We start from the raw sequence: 14677 nt of genomic DNA on the forward strand, positions 1-14677 counted from the left end.
CATGAATATAAGGGATAACATAGCTTAGGATATACTATTTACAGGAACAAATGGTAGATATTGCTAAATAATACTTTGAAAACTCTTGTTAACTTTTTTACCATGCTATTTTCTATTTACTGATATAATTGTCATATTTTCAGTAACTTAGTCTTTCTATGTTACATATTGTTGTTTTTTTATTGTAGAAAATGATTTTTGTTTATTTTTGCTGTGCCTCTTATAGGTTTTAAGTACATATTTAAAGTCCCATCCACTTTATGTTTGAATATAAACAAACAAATTAGGACACTAATAGAGAGAATATATATAAATAGAAAGAGAATTAAAGAAGAGGGGGCAGAATATGTCATATATAATTAAGAATAATCCCCACTCTAAATGCTAATTACTACTATACATAAATAATGTAAATAGCTTATTAAATACCAATAAATTAATGTATAACATTAAATTATTTAAACTTAAATTAATGTGGGAAGTGTATTGAATCCAATGCTTTTGACAAATCACAAAACCTCACTTATTTTTGATAGTTAATCTTTATTTTTGTCCTCGCCTTTAAGTTTAAATAACTTTTTAATTGTGGGGGGTTTGTTGATTCCCCCCTCCCCAACAATTCAAAATTTTAAAGTGGGGTAACTTTGCCTTAAAATAAAGCTTTTGTTAACTACTTTTTTGTCATAATTCTTAGGCTTTGAAAAAGTGTAACTTACCATATAGTATTAAAACCCAAAATGATAAAAGATTTTTCATCTGAAGCAAATAATTTGTCATGTGGCGGCACTTATTTCTTTCATTTGAGGGAAGCTGGTAAAGATTTTAAGATATTTAAATTTCCCTCTACACGCGTAAAAAAAGCCTCTAGAAGCTGCTTAAAAGCCGTAATACTTTAATAAAAATATATATTTCATTACAAACAGGCCTTTTACTTAAGGTACAATTTTTACAGGAATAGATTATTGGGGTCTTTCGCGAGTGTTAAACTTTTCACCAATTGAAAGTGGACATTTGTCTAGATGCTACGTTTACAGAAGACCTTGATGACATGAATGTTGTAGAGAAGTGTAAACTTTAGGTGTGACCATTGGAGAATCTATGAATAGGGCTCATTAACAACACAAAATTATCGGCTTCTGTTTGTGTCCTCACCTCGATACATTAGTTTATGTGTAGTTTTGTCTGTCTTATGTGTTAGCATGTATGTGTTTTCTGTGTAGTTTTGTCTGTCTTATGTGTTAATATGTGCGTGTGAGTATTCTGTGTAGTTTTGTCTGTCTTATGTGTTAGCATGTATGTGTTTTATGTGTAGTTTTGTCTGTCTTATGTGTTAGCAAGTATGTGTTTTCTGTGTAGTTTTGTCTGTCTTATGTGTGTGTGTGAGTATTCTGTGTCGTTTTGTCAGTTTATGTATGGTTTAATGTTTAGTAATTGTAAATTCATTCATTTGAAGAAAAAAAAACATGTTATTCAATACTTTTAAATCCAAGAAACAAGATTAAAAGATTCTTTAATGGACTCATAAAATTCCGCAAATGTTTAAATCAGATAAAAAAAATTTCAAAAATACCACTCTGATAATATGTATCAGCTAATTTTTACGAGGACCGTAGTTTTAGAGGTCCCAAAATAATGACAGAGCAATTTCATTGAATTTTGGGGGAGAGTGAATTTCTATTCTCGTATTCATTCGAATCCGGTGGATAGGAACCGGTTCTCATCCATACGAAAAAACCATGTCTAGCATCTAATTATATCCAGCATTCTACGAATATAAAAATGTACAATCATAAGATTAAAACCAGGTTTTTTAGCCGGTGCCTTGGGCACCTCGGGGCTAAAAAACTGGTTTTAATCTTACAATTGTACATTCTATATCAGCGGAAAGCCGTTTATAATACATCCTATTTGTATGTGGCTGTCTGTCATGTTTACACACATATGAACATGTAAAGGAGAAAAGTTTGATTGTTGGCCATTTAAAAACAAAGCTTTTCTACTAAAGAGGCCCTTCGTTCCGTCCTTTGATCGTTGATTTAGGCATGTTAAAATCGTCCGGTTGATTTCAACTTTTGCATGATTCATTCCTAAAACTGTTAGGTACAAGCGGAGCAACTTTAAAATCTTTACGCATACTTCTGTATATCTAATTAATGCATGTTATTTAAGCTATTAAACGACATATTCATTATTCGTATCAAATATTTGCGCAAATTTTGCAATAATATTCTGTTTTAATGTTATCATCCTTGTTTTTGCAATTTTTTTTATCTGGCTTTGCATGTTATCGTTTTGGACGTTTGTGTGTGTGGGGGTGAATTAAAAGTATAAAGTTCTTAATTTAGTGTGTGTGTTTGTGTGTGGTGTGTTTGTGTTTGTGTGTGTGAGTGGGGGTGCGCTTGTAAGTTTGTTATAGAGTATGTACTGTGAATTGCATGCTTATCAGGAAGAAGGGAGATGCAGCTTTGTTTTCCATCTGTCTATTTTCTCGAATATGCCTAACATAAAGGGAATTGATTTCTTATTTTCTTATTAGTTGGCTCAAAAATTTTGGGTACTTTCATTAAATTTTGATTAGTTAGTTCTTAACTTTTCAACCAATAATTTTAATCTATAGATTCATTACAATTCTGTTTATCATTATTAAGCACGTTGATATTTTATCGTCCATTGTCCATTGTCTACCGTACATTATTAAAACTAAGCTTTTGTCTAGTAGAATCCTACAATGAACCCGCCTTATGTCTGAGGCGGATAAGAAGTTCTTATTTGGTTGTTGGATGCTCTTAATCTCTTCAACAGTTACAATTAGGAAAAACAAAGTATGATAACCTTATACTTTGCGCAGCTCAAGAATAAAATAAAAGTTCGGCTAAATTGAACGACTTTTAATTTGATAACATAACTTTTTTAGTTAGTTTTAATTTTTCAAAATTAATAAATGAAGAACAAGTATATTGTGTCCATAAGCAGGGTAGCAATGAAAGTTCACAAAAGCTTTGATGAAAAAAGAACAATAAACTTACTCTAATCATAGACTAACTGCTCTAAATATAGAAAAGAAATAGTTATATAAAAAAAAGGTTAGCCGACTTATATTGGCTGGGTTTGCAAAGTTACACACAGACAAAATGCCATTGTCCACTTAATCTTCCAATCACACATAATATTATTTACCAGTGTAGAGGGGACAATGGGTTGTTTATTACACTAGTCCCCAAAGTTTTATAATATCGTTTTCTTATTTGTTAGCTTAACAACTTTGGAGACTATTTAATGAATTTTGATTGGTTGATTTATTAAGTTGAGTGTTTAAACGTTTCAACCACTAATCGTAATCTACAGAAGGGGTTATTTTGTGTAATAACATTAGGGATGTACATCAATTTATAGAGCATTGTCTTATCCCTTTAGATTCCTGATTATTTACACAGACAAAAAAACACTGAATTAGGAACACACACACAAAAAAAAAAACGCACACACTCAACCAGACACTCACACACACACAAACACACACAAAATGGATTCTTAGATATGAAAGTATTTTGGCAAACTGATGATCGTCAAGTTCTAAATCTTTTAAACTTTTGTGTCCCATTATTAAACTTTATAATATTATAAAATACCTTTTTAGCGCAGTTTCTCTACAAGTTGGTGAGTCTGTCGGTTAAGAATGGAATCTTAACCAAAAATATAACCAAGCTATGCTAATTTCTAATTCTGAAAGGGAATAGACATGGGACCCTAAATTAATCCGGATTCCGAAGTTTAAAAACAGGCTGTCTCATTTGTTGGTTTAAAATCTTTGGATAATTTTATTTTATTCTTATTGGTTGTTAAAACTTAGTGTTCTCAAATATTTTTTAATCTCCAAAAGATAGAATTTGTATATAATCATTGGGGGTGTGCATCAATTTATCATCCATTGTCTTTTTCCTTAAGATCCCTGTATAATAAACAGCTATTATATCTCAATTTTTATTCTAGTTATGCTACTTTTTAACACATTGTTCTTATTTCAAAATAAATCATTGGCATTAATTTTGTTATTAATTTTGTAGAGTTAATACAAATAAATCAAACATAATGTATAATGTCAATCGAAATTTTCAAAGCTTTCAGTACAGACAATAGGCTTTTATTACGTGATTTATCTATATATTAATATTGGGCAATTTGTGTATTTTAGACTTAAGTATAGCATTTGATAATACAATGTATCTTTGTTAGTAGCAAAACTACTCTATGATTCACTTAATCTGTCAGTCCGTAACGCTGTGAGAACGTTTTTTTTCTCGGCTTCTATTCAAGATAGACGGCTGATTTTACTTGTAAATATTTCCTATACTAAAGAGCATCTAGTATATGATTTACTTGGTCAGTAAGTCAGTCATGCTACAAAAATATAAAGGTAAAAAGTGAAAATAAATAAAAATTACATCTAAAAGGTTGCGTGATTTTCCCCCCATTAAATGTATTTTTAATTTCTGAACACTGAACATCTGCTACTTATTTCCATCCAAGATTTGTTTGTGCTTTTCCACTTATGGGTTTTGTTTTGTCATCCTTGTTTGAATCTATCTATAATATAACATTCCTCTCTAAAGAAAAAATCTATTGATGTATCTTTTCATCTACCTTTCTATCTAAAAATCTATCTATCTTTCTAAATCTGAATCCTTGTAATTCCAATATATTAATTATGTTGTTCAAGTCCTACTTTCTAGTTTGAAGTTTGATATTAATTTGACATGCCCAACTTCCTCCATTCCTATTTCCCATCTCAATTTACTTCATACATCTGTCCGTCCATCTCTTTACTCAAATTTCAATATTTCATTTACAAACAAAATGAGCCTAAATTATTGCTTTAGGCATATATGCTTTTTTGGTTAATATTTTTTGGCAAATGAATTTCAGCTTGATTTTTACTATACAGCTCTGTCTTAAAAGATTTAAAAAATAGCCTAAAACCATTCTGAAACCTATGGGAAGCTTCCCTAAACTGGAGAACTTATCGAAAGCTTAAGCTCCAGACAAAAAAACCTTACTACTTTATATAATAGGATACTCAAGAAGCTGCGGTAAAATAAAACAGCATTTTAAAAATAATGCTATACCATACCATTATTAGCGCAGATTTAAAAATACTAAAAACGCAAAACCCATAAAAGTATTTACAATATATTTCGTAGACTTTAATTAAACTTTGGAACACAAACTATCCTGATCCTTTATTAAACTAACAAAATTAGATTTTTTCAGATTGAAAATTTTCCTCAAAATGATATTGAAACGCACAAAATCACCCACTTTACCAATGAAAAAAAAATATATTTTAGGTGCTGCTGATTAATTATAGCTAGTGTAAGACATTAAAAGATAATAAAATTACCCAAAGATTGTGAGCTAACTAAATATGAGCGTGCCTTTAAACTTTGGTTAACAGTTTAAATTACAGGTCCAATATTACCTCCCTCCCGGGGTGTAGAGCAAAGTAGGGATCGCGATAGCCCTGCAAGGTTCACACCAAAGAGGTTGGGATCCCTAGCTGCAAGGTCTAGAAACAACAAGTCCTACCTTTCCAGAGCATTCCCTGCAGGTCATACCGCCGGTGCCGCGGCACTTGTGGCACGCCTTAATCACGTCCGTGTGCGGGATCGACACGATCCGCACCTCGTCCTTGAACATGGAGGTCGGCTCCTCAACGATTTCCCAGGGGAGGGGCGCGCGCCCGTGCGAAGGCCCGTTGATGCTGCCGCCCTTGTGCGGCGCGTACGTCCAGTTGGTCTCGCGCTTCTCCACGTAGGTTTGGAGCTCGTAGTGGTAGGCGGGCTGGTAGTGTACCTCCTTTATCACCATCTAGACATAATTTATATGATTACTGCTTCGATCATTCAAAACATACAGTAAAGACCTTTTTTTTGGTTTATGAAATTTTAATTAAAAATAAAATATAGGACAAAGTTGTACCTAATAAGATCTCAAAAACAACATGATTGGTTTAATAATTTCCTTAGCATGTATTTGCTATTTTCTCTGCAGAGAATATGACCAAATGTAAGCGGGTAAAACATAATCACAAAATGCAAATGTCTCACCTGTTTAGCTGCTGTTGTGCCGTAACAACACTTTTTAGACACTTCATTAAGTAGCGCATCCTTGGCTGAGGATTTAGAAAAGTGGGGGGTTATTTCATTCTTGATCACAATCTTCTTGGTTTTGTCCTTTCCTTTGGATTCGTCAGAACTTGTTTCATCTGCATCTAAAAAATATGAAATTAATTTTTTAAATTAATAAAAGGACTGTATTTCAGATTACCCTACAACTATATCTAAATTTTTGTTATATATCATATTTTGTTATGAATCTAACAGGCCTTTTTATGGGTTAAGAAACTCCCCCTTTTCACCCTTGGAAGGGAAGAATAGTTTCTTAGTGAAAGAGAGAGAAAGATAGGGAGAGAAATAAAATGATAGATTCAGAAAAAGGGGAAAAAATGGGAAATTTAAGAGAAATTTAGAAAAAGAGAAACAGCAAATATGAGAGAGCTAAATATAAATATATTTTCTAGTTTAGAAACGAAGCACAAAAACAGCTAAAGTAAAAATGTCTCAACTTTCAATGGCAGAAAAGTTTGTATGTGTTATAAAATATTTCAATTTACACAACTTTTCTGTCTCATGCAAAATGAATAGAAAAACTTTTTGCAAAATTTTGACTGCTTTTTACCATGAAGTAAAATAAATTATTAATCATACACATAGAGTAATATCAAAAATTATAAGGTGGGTTTATTTTCTTTATGTTTCAAGTAAAATGATAACTTTTTGCGGATGCAGACCATGCTGCAATTTGTCTACCAACGGAGCTTTAATCCTGCGGGGCTACGCTGTACCCAACATAACCTGACCTAACCCGACCTAGCAAAAAAACACACAGTCACACTCCTTTTCATTTTCTATTTATTTCAAACTGGTGGTTCTGTACTCGTGTAGGCGCTTTTAGCGAAACCACCGCCTCATTTTTCATTTATTTTTTAAAATTCTTAGTATTTGTTACTAAAAGCCTAGCTGTAATAAAATGAGGACAAAACCAGAAGTTTAAAGAAAAATGGTCTGAGCACAAATAAATTGCAAAGATTCCAAGTTTTTTCTCTCTCAGGAAAATATGGATTCTGTATTGGATCTTAAAAAAGCCATGCTTTTTGTTAGCAAAGTGATTCAGAGAATTGGAGGGAGGGTGTGATTACAACATATGTTACTCCCAATACAACCCCCCCCCTCCCACCTTTTGGATCTTCTTGTCTTAAATACTTGCAAAAATCATATATAGTCGAATATTCTTTTATATAAATTTCTTAATTTAAATTAACCTCAAAAAAAATTATTTATAAACATCCTTTAATCTTGGTTGTTGTTCCAGGTATTATTTCTGTTAAAATATATCCATCATTTATTATACTTTCTAATGGCCGCATTTCTTATACTATGCTAAAAGTAACGCAGCTATTTTCAAACTAATTTTAAATTGTAGAGTGATAAGTTATTAAAAAAATGTTTCGTCTAACCCTTAGCGAGATCTTTTAAAGTAAACAGAGCGAGAAAACATAAAATGTATCGAAAATTGACGATGATTTGATGTTGTACATCCCCGAAGAAGAGAAACAAAATTACCCCCTCTTATTTTTTTTACCCCCTCTTGAACCAATGAATCAAATAACTTGGCTATAAAAATTTTGGTTACCAGAGCATTTACAGTGCAATTTCCCCTTCCTCCCTACAAACATCTGAACACTATATTAGGATATTAAAAACTAAACTTACTTTGCAGCCTTTGGAAAAATATATTTCTTGCTTAAGTTTCAAGTGCTAATGCGAAAATAAATCTCAAGGTTGATTCTGTCAAAGTTTAGTGTTGTTTATATATAAAGCAAGGATGAGAACTTCCATAAAAGCGAAGCTCTAAAACCAGAATGAGGGAGAAACTAACAATAGCTCTTGTAGAGTGTCAGAACTTTACAAGCAAAACACTTATTTGTAAGTCTAAATAAAATTGTACATAAGGAATATAAGGGTAGCATAAAATAAATGGGACTTTGCTTAATATCTTTTAGATTAGGATTATAAGTCAGTTATAACCCCTTTCTATGATAACACGAAGTCAATATTAAACTTTTAAATTCTACGTCGACAAATGCTTTCATTTTTGACAAGAAAAAACATTTGAAAAACATATGATTTATAGTGGATAACTATAAAACTATAATAAAAAAAATAATAGTTTTTAAGTATGATCTTACTCTTACAAGTTACAAAAAAAGTTTTAATTACTTTTTTAGTTAGAACAAAAAACTTGTTGTGTATTTACTCAAAAGTATTTTTAATTCAAGCATATTATTATATATTTTTTTGTCTTCTCAAAAGTAGCGGCTATGTGTATGTTAATATCTCTATAGCAGGATCGGCGATTCGTTTCGGTTCATGATATTTTAAAAGCGCAATCCAACCTTAAAAAATTAATGAATGTACTATGTAGCTTCTCATAATTGAAAAAGAAAATATGTCAATTTAAATTTTTTCTGACTGTTACAAAAAAAATGGGAAAATATTTTATGTTGGCCTGTGTTTGAATTATTTGAGGAGAGGCAATTCTGTTTATTCACCTTTTGTCCGCCCTGAGGGAGCTACTTTGAGCTTACCAAATTTCAAATACAGGCATAATCCAATTCATTTCAGGTTGGACCCTTCCAAATTCCCACCCTCGGACTCCAAAAAAAAGAGTTCATACAGTTACATTTCTAATTATAGATTAATTTTATCATAATTTTAAAACATTAAAACAATAGAAATGAAACTATATTAAAATGTTTGTTGTATACCCCCCAAGAGGGTAAACAAAATTACCACCTCTTTAGTATAAAATTATTGGTGGTAAATTACTGGAAATTGCTTTTTTCTACTAGCTATTCAAAAAATTTCATGTTTTTAAAGACAAATTAGAGAATAAATCATTCTTTGGGTGCCAATACAATTTATACCATAGTGTCTCCTCCCTACCGAGTCTAACCTAAACAAACTTAAGAAGAATATAATGTAACCCAAAATAAAATTTTTATGTTAAAAAGAAAAAATATTGTTTAGGCATTAAGACAGAGGGGGTTGGGTGGGTGGTCAATGTAGATTGATGAGAAATGGTGACATCTATTTCCAATTGAAGCAAGCTTGCAGGGTTGTATTTCAAATTGGAAAAAAAGAAAACCATTTTTGCATAACCAACCATTCCATTTCAAACAAAATTGGCAGAATTTTGACATTTTGTGTGCTTTCACTTCCGCACACGCCGTAAGTAAAGAGTAAAAAAGGATAGCAGACAGTTTTTGCTTTTCTAATTATATTCGGTTCTGATTATTTGATAATATGATAGGCCTGCTATATGAAATGTCAAGGATAATAACATCAATTAAAGCGAAGCTTTATAATACTGTCAAAGGGCCAATAAAATATCAAGAATTATAGAGTTACAGCACTTGCATGAAAAAAAGAATCAGAATATTTTTAGAAATGGTAGATGTATTCAAATGCCTACTCGTTCTAGAAATCACCCTTAAATGAATCAAATGTATAGGATAATGAGGATATAACCAGTTATTAAAATGATCTAGGATTAGAAAATTCCAATAGTAGTTTTTTAACGAAAGAAAGAATTGTCCGGTGCTGATTGTAGCTAATTTGTTTGTTTTAGATTTCCTAGGGAAACAAAAGGCAAAGAAACTTAATTTTTTTCAAAGAAAACAAAAATACTCCCATTTTCAAAGTTTAGGATATCACACGCGAACTGAAGATAATTGTTGTTGAAAAATGTCGGAATTTATAAAAAGTTTTTTGATACTTTGGATGCAGTTCTCCAATCTAATCTGAAACTTATCTTGATACAAAAATATTCTTCAGTTGACCTTGAATGCCAAATGGCCTACTATATTAAAATTTAAATTAGTAATTTATTATTTTATATTCTAAATTAAATATTTAAAAGGAGCTTGAAATTTTATCCTATTCACGGTACAATTTTGAATTTTAAAAGTGAAATTAGAGATCCAAATTAAAATCCACTTTAAATAAAACGTGAAATAAAAATGAAATCTGTGCACACACACACTTACTAATTCTCACACACATACACACACACGCACAAACACAAACACCAACTTTGAATTTTTGCACAATTAGATTTATGTATTCAAATGTGAACGTAATCCTGACCTAATAATAGATTTTGCACAACTTAACACTGTGGATTAGTAGGTGGTCAAAATATACAGATTTAAGCAGGGAGGGTAAAATTAAAATAAAATAATCTTTCCTCCAAACATTATCAACAATTTTCCTTCTGTTATTCAAAAATGTATCATTAACTGTAATCTGTTTGGTCAAAAATTAGCTGCAATCTGCAATTGTAATATTGTACCTAGGTGGATTCTTTTAAAAAAACAGTTTTAGCGAGCCTCACTAAAATCAGCGAGGCTCGCTAAAACTTTTTGTGAAAAATCCTCCAAAATCGCATAAAAGATCTACAAAAATTAAACCAAATCTTATGTTAATAACCCTATTATGATTTTATTTAATTTTTATAGATTTTTTATGCGATTTTGGAGGATTTTTCACAAAAACTTTTAACGAGCCTCACTGATTTTAGGAATTTGCGGAAAATTTACAGGCAATGTAGTTGTTCTTTTTGTGAGATATTCCTGTAAAACACTATGAGTTTCCTTGCTAATATCAGCCATTACTTAGCCCTATTCAAACTCCTAATTATTCCATTTTTTGCTCACTGTGCAGTGGTTCAATGTAAGAAATTGCACAGTTAAGAACGGTATCCTGCACTTTATCAGAACCCCCACGGGTCCATGCTCTACCCTACCCATGCCTAGCTCACTATCCCCTCTTTCCCCCCCGTAAATTTATTCGCAACCCACAAAAATTGCCTGAAATTGTCATTTCTTATCCGCATATTTTTTATGCAAAGTTATTGTAATTTTTTTTCTACAAATTTTATCTAATTTAAATTTATTCAAATATTATTATTCTAAAGAATATGATTATATTTTTTTTACGAATAATTTAATATTCAATAAATATTTTTTCCTTTTTATGGTTTCTTTATTATTTTTTTCCCAGCTAGAAATATGCTAAAAAATACTTTTAGATAGCTCAAGTACTGTATAAAAAGAGTCTGTTGACTCGTATCTACTTCCGTGAAGTTAAGAAAATGGACTATATCATCCTTGTTTATTGTCTTACTTAAGAATTATTCAAAAATCTATTGCTTAAAATTAATATATATAACATTATAGAAACCGCACTTTATTTTTACTAATGCTTTCAATTTATGACAACTGAAGATTTTCTTACAATTAGCACCAACTCTGAAGCTTACTCGAGTTAATTTGTTACATATACTTATTGATGATTTTTGTTAAAGAGTTTCATCAAAGAACTACACATAAAAACAGGGATGGCAACATCCCTAAGTAGCAAAGCACCAAAAATCATGGTTGACAATGTGCCTTTGTTGAAAGTGGACTTTAATTTCGCTAATAAAAAAAATTAACACTATAAAAACTATTCTTTAAAAGTAAAAAGAATTTTGAACTTTAATAATCCTGTTGCAACTTTATTTGATAAAGTTATAATCTTGGAAGAAAATAATCACCTTCCCCAGTAAATCTCCGCGTAATTGAGTCAATTTTTCATTGTTAATGGGTCATAAAGCAGGGATACAGGGAAAGGAAAATTGCATATTTAACATGCTGTCATACCAGGATCTTTATTGAGGATCTATTTCTCTTGGGTAGGTTACCCCAAACCAAAATGGTTATAAACCTTCCTTCCACCTCTAAAAAGCTTTAAGTAAAGGATATATTAATCCAGCAGTTAGCGACATACATACAGATAGATATCCTATAATTTTTATATATAGAATGTTCCATCCCTCTATCCCTGGTAATAAAGGCTTTATCTAGTAAAGTATTGCTTTGGCTACCAACTTGATTATAAATTACAAAAGATTGGATAGTAAATATCCTATTAAACCAGGTTACAGTAGGCTGACATACAATTATATTGGTTTTTATTTAAACTGTTTTTAACCTATTTTTGAATCGGGGGCCAAAAATATACTAGGACACCTATAGAATCAGACTGCAGAGCCCAAATTTGAATTAAGTCCCCAATAAACTTTTTTTGGGGGATTTAAAAATTAATTTTTAGTGTTGCTGTAATCATTTTGACCGAAGCAAAAGCTTTTTTTTTTACTTCGGGTAATATTGTGGCTTACAGAACATTTTTATATAATTCACTTTATATTGATACAATAAAAAAAAACATTACTCTGTTCATTGGAAATAATTTTTTTTCCAAAACAGTTAATTTCATTGAAAAATCTAACATTTACAATAAAACAAATAATTCTGAAATCTAACCAATAAGAAGCCTTGTTTTATATAATTCTTTACAATTCAAAAAAAGAGTGTTTTCACAAAGTGACTTATTTCCAATGTATTTTTAATATTTTTATTTAATTAAAATGAAAAGAATGAAAACCATAAAAGATACATACTTTTTAAAATTATTTTAAAAGATAAGTTTAAATAATCTTATTTTATAACACATTTGTATATGTGACAAAAATAAATTTGTTGTATTGCATAAACATTTGTTGTCATTTAACCCTTTACAGCCATTTTTTATGTTTTTAAAATAAGTGAGAGAACACAAACATGTTAATGTTAATTCGTTGATATATTATAAAGAATTAACTTTTTAGTGAATATTTGTAGTAAAATCATAAGGCCTAATTTTACTCTTTACCAAAATACAATATTTATGAAGCAAAACACTCTAAAAGCTACGAATTTTACCCAAATAAAAAAAAGACCTTTTGCTTCGGTCTAAATGATCACGGCAACAGTAAAAATTAATATTTAAATCCCCCCAAAAAAGTTTATTGGGGACTTAATTCAAATTTAGGCTCTGCAGTCTCATTCTACTGGTGTCATAGTATATTTTTTATATACGTTTTAAAAATAGGTTAAAAACAGTTTAAAAAGGTGATTAAAACTGACAAATTGTTATGTTCATAATATAAACACCAAAGTTTGACATTGAAAAGGGATAATAAAGGTAAATGAAATGTTTTTTTGTATTTACAATAAAATTTTAATTTGATTGAAAAATTTTTAGTCAATAAATTAAACTACCCTTAAAATGTGATAAATTATTTTTAAATATAGATAGCCTTATAGACTTGGCCCACCCTTCTCAAAACTAGCTTAAAACATGCTAATAATTAATACAAATATTCTCTAGAATATAATTTTTTTTGTCAATACCTACCAAGACATTAGTTGTTAAATAAGTCAAAAACCTTGCATAAAAGTAGCAGAATGTAAATCTATCTGTATATGTGTCTGTAACGAATTATCTGTCTAACCACGGAACTAAAAAAGTTCTCTTTACAGTAAAGCTTTTTATTTACCCAGATAAGATTTATTATTATTTGAGGTGCTATACCCACCCTCCCAAGAGTAATCGCTCCATGAAAAAATGACCCCCCCCCCCAAATTTTTTTTTCATTTTCTATATAAAACTAAAATTTAAAGTGGAGAGTCAAATTCACCCTTGCCTCAAGTATATTCTAGAGGCTTAGAATATTTAGCCGCTATTATAATTTAAAGAAAATAACAATGAGTCTCTCTTTATAATCTTTTGCAGTAAGTTACTAACTTGTAAAAGCTTTTGCAACAAATTTAATCCTATTATTAAACTTCTGCATTTTTATTTTATAGAAAAATATTAAATATTAATGATGAACCTTTGGAACTAAAATGAAGTAATAAAACTATATTTCCTTATATAATATTTTGGTTGAATAGTTTATTTGTGAGTGGGCGACCAATAACACTCACACTCCTTTCTTTTATTGAGGAGGGGTAATTGGCTAAAAAAAAAACATTGGTTACTTTTATTAATTTTTGATTGGTTGGTTCCAGACACGCATGTGTCCAATCTTTTAAACCATAATTTTAATCAACTGAAGGGTTTAATTTTGTTTATCATCATTGGGATGTGTAATAAATTATCGTTCATTGTCTTATCCCTTAGGCTCCCTGAAGGTTAAATGATATTAAGATTTAAAAACAAGGTTTAATACATAAGTTACAGTGCCACTATGAGAATTGCGTTATATGGCTGATATTAATTTCTAGTAGTAATAATGGGACCTCAGAACTTAGCTCTGCTCCCCTTTCGGTGCTTTAAAAAGTTTACTGAACGGAAGAATTTGCACACTAGGAGTAGATTTTAGACATCCTGCACTTCTGCTGAGATTGAAATCATTGAAATCTTAATATAGGTGGAGGATGGGAGGGGGGTGAATCAGTGAAGATAAATGTGATTGAACCATATTTTATTTTCACAGAACTAAATTCCAATTTTAGAATTCCTTTAAAAATTTTGTATATTTTGCTGAACTGACATTAAAAATATTTTGTGGTAGTCTCGTCAAGTTTTCTATATTTCTATACAAGCATTCTTAACATTTTCCGCCCACTTGAGTTTCGGTTGCAAAGCATCTCCTTAATGTACCTTAAACTGCATGAAAAATGTTGATCATT

At 30.5% G+C, this 14677-nt stretch overlaps 1 protein-coding gene across 1 annotated transcript in view; it reads right to left on the bottom strand.

Annotated features, from left to right (window-relative positions):
- LOC145316883 (protein SSUH2 homolog) overlaps positions 1 to 14677 on the bottom strand; it is a 45072-nt gene that overhangs the window by 8364 nt on the left and 22031 nt on the right. Inside the window, exons 3-4 of the mRNA XM_080157686.1 lie at positions 6105 to 6268; positions 5584 to 5865 (exon numbers count right to left, since the gene is read on the bottom strand). Of these exons, the coding sequence (XP_080013812.1) occupies positions 5584 to 5865; positions 6105 to 6268 (446 nt within the window). The remainder of the gene's footprint in view (positions 1 to 5583; positions 5866 to 6104; positions 6269 to 14677) is intronic.

This window comes from Acartia tonsa, chromosome 4, assembly GCF_053477335.1.
Source record: "Acartia tonsa isolate MP-2025a chromosome 4, ASM5347733v1, whole genome shotgun sequence".
Classification (NCBI taxonomy): Eukaryota; Metazoa; Arthropoda; class Copepoda; order Calanoida; family Acartiidae; genus Acartia; species Acartia tonsa.